At 42.4% G+C, this 13,366-nt stretch overlaps 1 protein-coding gene across 1 annotated transcript in view; it reads left to right on the top strand.

Moving 5' to 3' along the window:
- LOC139162108 (low-density lipoprotein receptor-related protein 4-like) overlaps window positions 1-13,366 on the top strand; it is a 98,743-nt gene that overhangs the window by 8,609 nt on the left and 76,768 nt on the right. Inside the window, exons 2-6 of the mRNA XM_070742144.1 lie at window positions 2,667-2,792; window positions 3,043-3,249; window positions 4,422-4,590; window positions 5,879-6,045; window positions 7,283-7,505. Of these exons, the coding sequence (XP_070598245.1) occupies window positions 6,034-6,045; window positions 7,283-7,505 (235 nt within the window). The 5' untranslated portion in view covers window positions 2,667-2,792; window positions 3,043-3,249; window positions 4,422-4,590; window positions 5,879-6,033. The remainder of the gene's footprint in view (window positions 1-2,666; window positions 2,793-3,042; window positions 3,250-4,421; window positions 4,591-5,878; window positions 6,046-7,282; window positions 7,506-13,366) is intronic.

Here is a 13,366-nt window from a genome sequence, read left to right on the forward strand (position 1 = left end):
GAGCCATATCTGCTGGCACATGAGCCCTTGCCCTAGCTCAGCCCCAACGTACATGTGGGTGCTGGCCAGCTGATTTTTGGCTCACACAGAGGCTCTGGGATGGCATTTTTGGCTTCCAGACAGCCTCCAGGGGGAGGGTGTTTTCATCCTCTTCTGGCTCCAGGGAAGCCTTTGGAGCCTGGTGAGGGTAAAACACGAGCCTACTGGGCCCACCAGAAGTTGGGAAACAGGCTGTTTCTGACCTCTAGAGGGTCTCTGGAGGGCGGGGTAAGCTGTTTTCGGCCTTCCCAGACATTGAATTATGGGTGTGGGCACTCACATGCACCATTGCCCACACGCATGCTCTTTTGGCACCCGAGGGAAAAAAAGGTTCACCATCACTGCCCTATAAAATTTCAAACAAACGACTATCCAATCTCATAAAAACCTCCAGTGATGGAGCACTCACAACTTCTGAAGGCAACCCTTTTGTTCGACTGGTCAATTGTTTTCATTGTCAGGAAATTCCTCCTTAGTTCTAGGTTACTCTATTAGTTTTCATCCATTGCTACTCGTCTGGCCTTCTGATGCTTTGGAAATGTTCTGATGCTTGAGCTATTCCTCTTTGTGGCAGCCCCTCAAGTATCGGAACATTTTCATCATGGTCACCCCTAGTCCTTCTTTTCTCTAGACTAGACCTAACAATTCTTGCAATTGTTCTTCATATGTTTTAGCCACCAGCCCCCGAATCATATTTGTTTCTCTTTTCTGTACTCTTTCCAGAGTCTCAACATCATTTTTATAATTTGATGACTCAAACTGGATCCAGTGTTCTAAGAGTGGCCTTACTAAGTGTTCTGTCTGGGTTCCCCCAGACCTCAACACCAACTGGAAAAAACAGCCAGACACTCTGGTAAAAGCCAAAAGTATTTTATAACTGGAAAAAATAAGCACAGAGGAAAACCTGTTCTTCCCAACAGACAGGATATAATACGGTACAGCAGGGTCCTGATGTCCAGACAATACAGCAAGCTTCTTGCTGGCACACACCCCCAAGGTTTCAATAGTCAAAGGCACAAACCAGGATTCCAAGACGCCAAAGTTCACAGTCAGGTCCCACGACTCTCAAAGATAAAACTCCACAAGCCAGGAAGGGTGGGTCTGCCTTTTAGCCTTTCCCAAGAGCACCACACCCAAACCCAGCTGTTGCCACTTTAATGCTGAAAGTATTTAGCCAATTGATTCCGTCTCTGAGTAGCTCTTCGTTGTCGCAGATCAATTATGGCTTGTGCACTTTCCTCTAAGGAATCCAGGCTGCTTGCTGGGGAGAGCTCCCCCTGGTGGGACTCTGGCTGTCCTCCCTCTTCTTCAGCCTGGGATTCCTCCTCCTCGTCTGTCTGCACCTCCTGTTCCTCAGCCTCTCCCTCTGAGCTGGAAACCGACAGAAGGTCAGCCGTTCCCGGAGGGGCCTCAGACGGAACCACAACACTAAGACTTTATAAAGCAGTAGAAATATGTCACATGGTCTTGATTTTATCCCTCTATTAATGCAACCTATGATTGCATTGGCTTTTTTTGCTGCTGTTGCATATTGCTGGCTCATAAATGGTTGTCCACTAGGACTCCAAGATCCCTCTCAAAATTGCTGCTATTGAGCCAGGTTCCACTAGTTCTATACCTGTACATTTGATTTTCCTTGCCTAAGTGTAAAACCTTAACTTTACACTGAATTTATAGGGCTCAGTGTTTAAGTCTGTCAAGATCCTTCTGGATCTTTAACTTATTCATGTTAGCTTGGTGTCATTTGCAAATGTGATGAATTTATTTATTTATTTATCTATCTATCTTATCTTTTCTTTTCTTTTCTTTTCTTTTCTTATCTTATCTTATCTTATCTTATCCTATCTATCTATCTATCTATCTATCTATCTATCTATCTATCTGACTTCTATGCTGCCCAATCCTGAAGGACTCATGGCGGCTTACAACATAATAACAATACAAAAAGATACAACAATAAAAAAGAAGTCGAATATAAGCTCTAAAAAACTAACCCCAATAAAACCCATTTATATAAAAACCAATCAAATCTTATGCATGCACACCATTCATAAAATAAAATTTGGCCATGAAAGATGGACAAGTTCCCCTTCTATTCCCCCATCTAAATTGTTTGTGAAGATATTGAAGAGTACTGAGCCTAAAACAGAACCTTGGGGTACCCCACTGCTTATTGCCTTTCATGTAGATGTAGTTCCTTTAAGGACTGCACAATATGTGCAGATTGTTAACCAGTTATGGATCCATCTGGTGGTGATGCTGACTATTCCACATTTTTTAGTTTACCAAGAAGTAGATTGTGGTCTAATTGGTCAAATGCCTTTTGCAATCCAAGTATACTATGTCCACAGCATTTTGCTGGTCCACTAATTTTGTCACTTGGTGAAAGAATGAAATAACATTTGTTTGGCATGATCTCTTTTTTTTTGATAAACCCATGTTGCCTTTTGGTTATAACTTTGTTTGCTTCTAGGTGTTTGCAGATCTATTGCTTGATTATTATTTTTTAAGGATCTTCCCAGGTTTATTGTGTGCACATAATTTTTTCTATAAATGATTACACTTTTTGATGTAACTGCCTTTACAATTTATAGCAACTTTCAACAGCGTTGTTTTGTTCTTTGCAGATATTGATGAATGTGAAACAGCATACAGTCCTTGTAATCAATTGTGCAAGAACACATTAGGTTCTTTTACCTGTGAGTGTGTTGAAGGATATGAACTCGTCAATGGAACCCTTTGCAATGTTATAGGTAAGCTTTCAGTCCACAGTACAATTAACATGCAATGAGTCTAAGGGCTGAAAAAATAGATGAGATCTCTTAGTTTCACCTGAGTCAGAATTAACAAGTGATTTGAGACATAATTAAATCCTATATATTGTTAGCTGGTTAAGAATTCTAAGAGGTGCAGTGCCAGCTCAGATCAAGAGTGCTTCAAATTGAGGTGGCTGAATTTGACTATGTATTAGAGCAAAGGTAGTTAAAGTTCTTTTCTGTTCAGATGGTGCCACCAAAATGCTACTAGCTGTCCCTCAAGGTCTTGTCCTCCTGGATTTAAAGATGCATCACCTGGAGAGTCTAATATCTACAAAAACAAAGCCTGTCTCTGTAGCTTATGACCTCTTAAGGAGAAGCTATTATTGGGTTGGTGAAGATAAAAAACTGCATGTTTATGTGTCTGGAAAAAGTGAGATGATTTTTTATCCAGGTAAAATTATTTACTACAGGTAAATCCAGAATCAAAAATTAACCCTTTTGTATGCACTCATATTTTTGCATCCATATTTCAGCTCCAGTTCTAGATCAATCCTAATTTTCTTTGGGATGAACCTAAAATTTGTCAAGATCAGTTTTATAGTCAATTGTGCCTCAGTTTGTCTTTTCATATTGTGTGGTGTGGCACTCCTTTGGAATGGAACACAATTCCTAGAGCCTATCTGAATTGATGGGAGTAAAAATTAAGGATTGTTTTCCTTCTGAGGAGTTTGAGATTTAACATGCAAAATGTGTGTCTCAAAGCTTGACATGACATAAATCCCCTATAATACCCCCAAATCTTTTCCCCAATACTGTCCAAATATCCTCGCCTTTTTAGAATTTGAGAAGACCCATGTGTAATTCAACTCAAGGCACTGATATTTCCAGTTAGCTCTCCAAAGCCCAAATACCATACAGAAAATCTGATGATAAAAATGTAATATTTTCTACATAATAGAAGGTGACCATTGATGAAGACATAATCATTGATTACACTGATGATGGGTGACCATTAAATGAAATATATTCTATTATCATGAAGTTAAATTTACAGGAAGCTGAAATAACCAGAAAAACATTACATAGAGACCCCTTTTGCCTCAGAAAGAAGTGTTGTAAAGAGCCTCTTACAGAAGATTATTTATTATGTAGATGGACTACAGTGGTCCCTCGATTTTCGTGGGTTCGAACTTCACGAAACAGCTATACCACGGTTTTTCAAAAATATTAATTAAAAAATACTTCGCTGTTTTTTCCCCTATACCATGGTTTTCCCACCCGATGACATCATACGTCATCGCCAAACTTTCGTCCGCCTTTAATAAATATTTTTTAATAAAGTTTAATAAATAAACATGGTGAGTAATAATCTAAGTGGCTGCTAAGGGAATGAGAAATTGCAGTTTATGGGTTTAAAGTGTTAAGGGAAGGCTTGTGATACTGTTCATAGCCAAAAATAGTGTATTTACTTCCTCATCTCTACTTTGCAGAAATTCGACTTTCGCAGGCAGTCTCGGAACGCATCCCCCGCGAAAATTGAGGGAACGCTGTATAACAAAAAGTCACTGAGCCTCTTCCCATATTTTGTCTTCTTGAATGTATTTATTTATTTTTTGCTTATAGATGTCAGTGGCGTCAACAGCATCTCTGTAGACTGGTTCACAGGGCAGTTATACTGGGCCAGCAATTATCCTCATGCCATTTTCACTGGTTTCATTGATGGTAGGGGCTATGTAAAGGTCCTAGAGAAAAATCTGGTGCCGAAGCAGCTGGTTATATTTCCAGAAAAAAAGTACAAGTTTCAGAATAGACGCTACTGTATTTACAGTGTTGTAATAGTGATATAATTTCATGCATACATGATGCCTGCCAGTACTATGTTATTTGAAGCCTGCCCATATAACATCTCCAAGATCTAAATTATTTATTAAAAATGCCCAGAGTTTCAAGAGGTTGCCAAATCCAGTAAGAATTCACTGTTCTTTCCAGAAATTCCATAAGTCTTTAGAGCTGGAATCTCAAATTTTTACATACGGTTAGTGTTCGACTTACAGCAGTTTGTTTAGTAACCATTCAAAGCTACAACAGCACTTTTTAAAAAGTGACTTATGACTGTTTTTCACCCTTACGAGCACTGTGGCATCCCCATGGTCGTGTGATCAAAATTTGGACACCGGGCAACTTCCATATTTTTTGGAGTATAAGATGCACTGGAATGTAAGATGCACCTTAGTTTTGGGGGAGGAAAACAAGGAAAAAACAGCAATTTGCCTCCCAGCAAACAGCAAAACGGCAAATTGCACAAAAGATATACAGTGGTACCTCTACTTAAGAACTTAATTCGTTCCGTGATCAGATTCTTAAGTATAAACGTTTGTAAGTAGAAGCAATTTTTCCCATAGGAATCAATGTAAAGGCAAATAATGCATGAAAACTCATTAGGAAGGAAATAAAAGCTTGGAATTTGGGTGGGAGGAAGAAGAGGAGGAGGACAGTTGCTGCCCAGAGCGAAGGGAGCGTTTCTTTTCTCTGGGCGCTGGCAGAGGTTTATTCCCTCTGCAAGCGCCCAGAGAAAGGAAAATGCTTCGTTCACTCTGGACTGCCAAAACCTCCTTAAGCGCCACCCAAAGGCTCCTCTGGCAGCCTAGAAAAGCCCGAGATGGCCGGGATTAAAGGGGGAATGGCAGGAAACTAGCCGGGCCTTCGTGCCACTCTCAAATTTCCTTGGAAATTTTTCCAGGCTCGGGTTCTTAAGTAGAAAATGGTTCTAAGTAGAGGCAAAAAACATCTTGAACACCCGGTTCTGATCTAGAAAAGTTCTTAAGTAGAGGCGTTCTTAAGTAGAGGTACCACTGTACACTGTTTTCTGTGTATATCTGTGCATGTATGTCCAACCCATATAAATAGCAAAGAATTAGAGAAATGTACATTATGGCAGTAGATTAATGCCAGCAAATTTTCCTAAATGTAGTCACACTAACTTCTCCCAATTATTTAAATAGCTCTACTCCAAACATGACTACGTCAAGATTTAACTCTGCTCGTGAAGCATTTTGTTCTGGTTTTCTACCTTATCACAGATACATGTACTGGGTGAATTTTGGTGAGAAGGATGGGACTGCAATAGAAGCTGCAGGGATGGATGGATCAGACAGACATGTGCTTGTGGTATTAATTGCTGAAGAGCCCGCGGGATTGACTCGATTACATCACTAATAGACTCTATTGGATCAGTATGCATAAAAAGGTGTGCACTTCATCCCATTTCAAATTCAAAGCTACCTATAGTTTGCATCTCTCTCTCTCCCTCCCCCTCCCTCCCCCTTGTGATTTATGAAAACAAATCCCAAAAATGTGTTTATGTTCTTCAATTAAACGTAATATTGTAGGCACCTTCCACCAGCATAGCTTGCTAAAATGTTCCCAAATCTTTCAGCAGTCTGCTGGAAATATAGAAAAGAGATTGGTACCTACTACCACCTATGGTGAACCTGCCTCAGGGCCAAAACCTATTGGTTAAAAATTAAAAACTGTATTGAGCTACTAGTTTTTCTCATCATTCCTACCACCCATTTCCTCCCATGTTGACTGTATGACTGTAACTTGGTGCTTATATCCTAAGATTTTATTAATATTGCTTCTTCATTGCTTATTTGACCCCTATGACAATCATTAAGTGTTGTACCACACGATTCTTGACAAATGTATATTTTATTTTATGTACGCTGAGAGCATATGCACCAAGACAAATTCCTTGTGTGTCCAATCACACTTGGCCAATAAAATTCTATTCTATTCTATTCTATATCACAAACTGTTTTCTTAAAACCTGAGCTTTTCCTCTTGGGCAGGGGTAGGCAAAATTGGCTCTTCTATGACATGTGGACTCCAACTCCCAGAATTCCTGTGCTAGCATGATTGGTTCAGGAATTCTGGGAGTTGAAGTCCACAAGTCATAGAAGAGCCAACTTTGCCTACCCCTGCTCTTGGGCGTCTAGGGAGAATTTTAAGAAAGAGGATAGGTATATAATCTTACATGTCACAACAGCTGCTAGAATACTCTATGGACAAAATTGGAAAAAGGAGTCAATCTCATCAATGTTAAACATTATAATCAAAGTACTAAAGTGCATGGAAATTACTAGATTGTCATTGGCACTTCAAGATAAGGATGAATCTGAATTTCATAAAATCTGGGACAAGTGGTACAATTGGCTGAACCAAAATGAATACCTAAAATTCCTTAACCAAACAAACCTGAAATAACCAAACAAACCAAGCAAACCTGAAATAACATAAATAAAGAGACCATTTAGATATAGAGGGCCACAATGTATAAACCACATGATCTGGAGAATTTGAGCAAAATGTGCCATAGAGAATTGCCTTGGGTTATCAGAAAGCATGGCTATTTAATTAAAACAATTAGTGATAGTTCTGCAAGTCTGAATATTGTTCTCATATTGCTTTTTGGGTTTTTTTAGTCCATCGAAACAGTAAAGGTAGATGGTTCTGGAAAATATACTTTCCCTGATACAATGCTGAAAAATCAGGATCCCTTAGGACTCGCTGTATTTGAAAATCTGTTCTTCTGGAGCACTGTAACACACTTGTATTATGCATCTCGCTCCACACCTGGTGTTGGCATAGTGCTGAATGCCTCGATTTCTTCATTCACAGTCCTGCATGAGCTACAGCAGTCACTAAGTAAGTTGATCTCTTTGGCAAGCCATAAGCAGGGCTGAGCTAGTAAGAAAAATAATTGACATTCACTTCCCCCAGGGGTGTTTCTGGGATACACTGTAGGAATTCATAAGCAATTGTAATAACTTGCTTGGGGAGAATTACGGCATAGTGGTGATTTGATTAAAAGATAATCAGGAAGATGTGGGGAGGTCAAAGAGTATATATATATATGTGTGTATATATGTTTTCGTAGATTTTCACGGGTACAGGTATGACGGTCTTGGTATATTCGGGTTTCTTCCCGTGTAGGATTTGGAAATTTCTGGTGACGTTTCGACGAGGTCACACTCATCATCTTCAGGCTGGTGTTTCTGTCCTTGTACTAAGGCGAACACTGCGAGACCTGAGCTGCCTTCCTTCTATAAATACTGGTGACTGGGTATGGTTTGATGGCTCAGCAATTGCCTGCTGTGTAGAAACTTCCTGGTGAGTCAGTGGGGTAACATCTTGGGTCGTTGATGGAGCTGAAGTATGCTGATTAGTTAATGGTTGTTGATTAGGTGTGATATCCTGAGTAGTTGGAGCTTGCAGGCTGCTTGATTGTTTTGCAATGTGTGTTCTGAGTCTAGTTTCAGTTTTTATGGCTGGGTTACGTTTGAGGGCTGGTTTCCAGATGTCTGGTAGGCGGGAGGTATCATCCCGCTTGTTCATATTTTGGGGATGTTTTTCTATCTCGATGGCTTCCATGATTATTCTTTTCCTGTAGTGTTCTGTTTTGGAAATTAATTTAGTACTGTCAAAATCAATTTCATGTCCTGTAGTTTTGAAGTGTTGGAAAAGGGAGGAGGTCTTTTCTTTTTTCTTTAATGCATTCTTATGTTCTGCAACACGTGCATTTACTCTCCTGTTAGTTTGTCCAATATATGTGGCTGGGCAGATTTTACATGGTATTTGATAAACTCCCTGGTTTTCTAGCTGGGTATTGTCTTTCGGGTTTCTTAGGATGTTGGCTATTTTTTAATCTGTACCAAAGGCTGTCTTGATGTTATGTTTGCGGAGAATTTTACTGATTTTATCTGTGGTGCCTTTGATGTAAGGGAGGAGGGCGATACCATTGTCCTGTTCTGTGTCTTGGTTCTTGGGGGGTGTCTCTTTATGGATTAAGTTGTTGATTGCCTCTCTTTGGAATCCATTGGAAATTAATACATTTGTGAGACTGTGTAATTCAGGTTCCAGGTGGTCTTTGTCGGCTAGGCGTTTGGTTCTGGAAATGAGGGTCTTGGCTACGGAATTGATCTGTGCAGGTTGGTGGTGGGATTTTGCGTTCAGGTAGTGGTTGGTGTGTGTCTTCTTCTGGTAGATGGTATGTCCTAGGAAGCCATTGGGTTTTTTATAGATTAGGACATCCAGGAAGGGAAGTTTGTTGTTGGTTTCTATTTCCATGGTGAATTGTATTTTGGGGTGTAGGCTGTTGAGATGTGTGAGAAAGCTGTCCAGTTTTTCTTTCCCATGTGGCCAAATTACGAAGGTATCATCTACATATCTAAGCCAGAGTTTGGGTTTGTGTTCAGATTTGTCCAAGGTGTTGGTTTCAAAATATTCCATGTATAAGTTTGCGATGATGGGTGACAGGGGTGATCCCATGGGGGCTCCTTCTATCTCTTTGTATCTTTGTCCATTGTGGATGAAGTATGTATTCATCAGGCAGTGGTTGGTCAGATCTAAGATGTGCTTCGGGGGGTTGTATTTGTTTTGGATGGCTGTCAGGGCTTATTTCATAGGCACTTGGGTGAAGAGAGATATGACATTGAAGCTTACGAGAAGGTCGCTGGGTTGTAGGTTTTGTTCCTTTATGATTTCTGTGAATTGGAATGAGTTTTGTACATGAGACATGATGGATTCTGCATAGGGCTAGAGTTGTTTGGCAAGAAATTTGGCAAGATTCTGTAGGGGTGAGCCTATGGAGCTGACTATGGGTCTGAGTGGTGTTCCTTCTTTGTGTATCTTGGGGAGGCCATAGAGCTTGGGGCATCTGGATGATTTTTCTCTGGGGATGATTCTTTGCTGGATTTCTTCACTGATGGGAGAAGCTTTTATTTTGGACTTGGTGGTTTTTTCCAGGTAGGTGGTAGGATCTGTACTTAGAGGTTTGTAAGCGGAGTCTTGGAGTAGGTTGGATAGCTTGTCTTGGTAGTCAGATGTGTTCATCACCACAGTGGCTTTGCCTTTGTCTGCTGGGAGGATGATTATGTTATTGTCTTTCCTCAAGTTGGTGAGTGCTTTTTGTTCATCTTTATGTAAGTTGCTTCGGGGTGGAATGCTGGAGCAGAGGACATTGGTGACTTCAAGTCTGATTTTGTTGGCTTCATCTTGGTTGATTTTGGTTAGAGTGGCTTCAACTCCGCATATGATGTTTTCAGTGGTGATGCGTTTGGGGGCGACTGCAAAGTTGAATCCTTTGGAGAGGACGTTGGTTTCTGCTGTGGTGAGGGTCATGTACGGTAAATTATGTACTGTATTCTTCATGAGTTGCTGTGGAAAGGGTTTGGATTTCTGGTGTTTTTCCAAATTGTGGAGTTTCTTGGTGTGTATGTCTGTATTGAGGGAGGTTTCTGTTTCAGCTCTCCAGAGGGCTAGTTGTTTAGATTGGTCCCAGAGTATTGGGTGGATTCTGTTGCTAAGTTTGAGATGAAGAGTGAGTAGGTCTTTGTTGGTTTGGTCTACTAGGAATCTTTTCCTGTGGAGTTCATTTCTGATAACGGCTAATTCAGTTCTTTTCAGGATCCGTTCAGTGGATGGTGTTATGACCAGAAGATTCCACAATATTCTGTAGCTGGGTAAAGTCTAAAAGTAGAGTTGTTAAGTAGAATTCACTGTTTGTATTAGAAGTTGTTTGCCTGCTTCTCATTGGCTGCTACGGTTTGGCGCCAATCTTTGTAGAGCTGTCAGGCGTCGCTTGTTGCCGGGTGAAACAGTATAAAAGGAAAGTGCCTCTGGTCTTACGCGCTTCTCTCTAGCTCGCGTCTGAGTGAAAGTGTATCCGCGTCTAGTTAGTCTCCTGCAGAGAATAAAGATTTAAAGTTAGCCATCGTGTTTCTCGGTTATTTCACTGGCGACGAGGATCTAGAGGCGATTTTTTTTACGGAAAAAATCATTATGGCGACCCCTTTGATCATCAGCCGCCTGAATTATTTGACCCTGAGAGGTCAACTTGGACAGCCTATATGGCTAAATTTGAAATTTTCTTGGAAGCCGCCGGCATGAAAGATGCTGACAACGGCCGTAAAAGGGCTTTATTTCTGAACTACTGCGGGACTCAAATTTTTGACCTGGCAGAGACCTTGACGGACCCAGAACCTGCAAATTCGGTTCCATGGGACACTTTGATGGCTAAGTTGGCAGCTCATTTTAAGCCAACGAAACCTGCCAGGGTTTTCAGGCACCAGTTCTCCTGGATGGCTCAAGCTGAGTGGGAATCTATTAACCAGTTTGCCACTTGCTTCAGGACTATTTTAGCCAAGTGTCAGTTTGACAATCCTGAGGCTAGGTTAACTGATGCCATTATATTTGGCATGAGAAATGTTTCTATCCGGAATAAACTGCTGGCAGCTGACGACTCGTCACTACAAGATGTGATTAAGGCAGCTCAAACCGCGGAAGTCGCTGAAGCTGCTGCAGCTGACCTTAAGTCAAACGACAAGCTGGCCACAGTTTTTAAGATCGCTGAGGCACCTTGCACCCCCGCCAACCATCAACACGACTACAGTACTTCTGAGTTCGACCCATATGAAGACCACTGCTGCCAGCTACGGGTACCGCCAACCAGACAACCTCGTCCATCCTTCCAAGGCTGTGCCGGATGTCGTGGTCAGCATGCCCACTCGAGATGTCCCTTTAAGGATGCTTTCTGCCGCCGCTGCGACAAACGTGGCCACATTGCCGCCATCTGCCGAGCCATCCTGCCTGACGACACCCCCTTCAATCAAGACCTGCTGCCCACCTTTCCATCTCATTGAGTCTACCGACCATTCAGACAACAAGGAAGAGGGAACTGGAGACCGGGGAGCAACACTTTGAGGGACGGCAACCAAGGTAACCGCACATCCACGGACTGTGGCACCTACCCGCCAGCCCCTAATAAGATTATTGTCCCTCTCATGTTGAATCATCAACCATGCCACATGGAGCTGGACACAGGCTCTAAATTTACTTTAATGCCGTGGCATAAACTGAGACTGTATGTGCCTTCGTTGTCCCTGGACTCGCTAAAGCCGCTGGACATTGCTATTAAAGACTTCCAGGGACACCCAATCCGGGTTTTGGGAAGCACTAGGGTGCCTATAACTTTTAGAAATGTACATTGTATGTTGCCTATTCTAGTTATTGAGGGGGCGAATCATTCCCTTTTGGGACTTGATTGGATGGTTCCTTTGGGGTTAGCTGTCACTGGTCTTCACAAAGTGACTTGTTTGAAGGAGCCTGATTTTGTCCAGGAATTTCCGGAGGTTTTTAAACAGGGTTTGGGTACCTATAAGGGGCCACCCATTTCTTTTTCTTTGGATCCTGCTGTCCCGCCCTTCCGGTTAAAACCTCGCAGGGTACCACTGCCCCTAATGGATAAATTGGATGCCCAATTGCAGAAACTTCAGGCTCAGGGTATTTTGGTTCCTGTCGAACATGCCCCCTGGGAGACCTCTATTGTCACCCCCCTGAAGCCTGATGGATCTCTGAGAGTTTCTGCGGATTATAAATCTACCTTGAATAAGGCGTTACAGCACAACTCCTATCCGATACCTGTTGTGCAGCAGTTGCTGCATACCCTGGGGTCTGGGAAAATTTTTGCGAGGCTGGACCTTGCACAGGCATTCCAGCAGTTGCCAGTGGATGATGCCACAGCCCTGGCGCAAACAATTGTGACACACAGGGGGGCCTTTAAATGTACTCGACTGCAATTTGGCATAAGTGTCGCCCCGGGTATATTCCAGCGAATCATGGAACGATTGCTCTGGGGAATTAGGGGGGTGGTCCCCTACTTTGACGATATTTTAATATCAGGGGACACTCCAGACCAACTGCACTGTAGAATTCGACAGGTTCTGGCTAGGTTACAAGCTAAAGGATTAAGGCTAAAGCCAGAAAAGTGTGTGTGGGGAACTTCCTCAGTGGACTTCCTGGGGTTTAGGATAGATGAAGCAGGCATACACCCCACTGAGGAGAAAATCAGAGCCATTAAGGATGCCCCTGCCCCCACCTCTAGAACAGAGCTGCAAGCATTTTTGGGGCTATTAAATTTTTACTCTGTTTTTCTGAAACAGAAAGCCTCAGCAGCTGAGCCGCTTCATCGACTTCTCCACAAGGGAGCGCCATGGAGATGGGGTGAGACAGAACAACAGGCTTTTAATAATATCAAAGACCTCTTGACCTCACAAAGTGTCGTGGTACAATATAGTTCCACGTTGCCACTTAGGCTTACATGCGATGTATCCCCGTATGGGGTGGGAGAGGTCCTGGCCCACATATTGCCAAATGGCCAGGAAGCCCCAGTGGCATACTTTTCAAGGACGTTGTCCCTGACAGAACGTAATTATGCCCAGATAGATAGAGAGGCACTCGCATTGGTAGCTGGGGTGAAAAAGTTTCACAACTACTTATTGGGGAGACCATTCCAACTGGTCACTGACCATAAACCCTTGTTAGGGCTGTTAGCCACCGGGCGGCCAACTCCACCTTTTATGTCCCCCCGCATGTCCCGTTGGACTATTTTTTGTCAGGGTATGATTACATCCTTGTACTTAAGGGGGGCTCAATGATTAATCATGCTGATGGTCTTAGTCGCTGTCCATTAGGGCAAAGGGTGGAGGACCCTGCCCCTGCAGGAGATG

Source organism: Erythrolamprus reginae, chromosome 2 (assembly GCF_031021105.1).
Source record: "Erythrolamprus reginae isolate rEryReg1 chromosome 2, rEryReg1.hap1, whole genome shotgun sequence".
Classification (NCBI taxonomy): domain Eukaryota; kingdom Metazoa; phylum Chordata; class Lepidosauria; order Squamata; family Dipsadidae; genus Erythrolamprus; species Erythrolamprus reginae.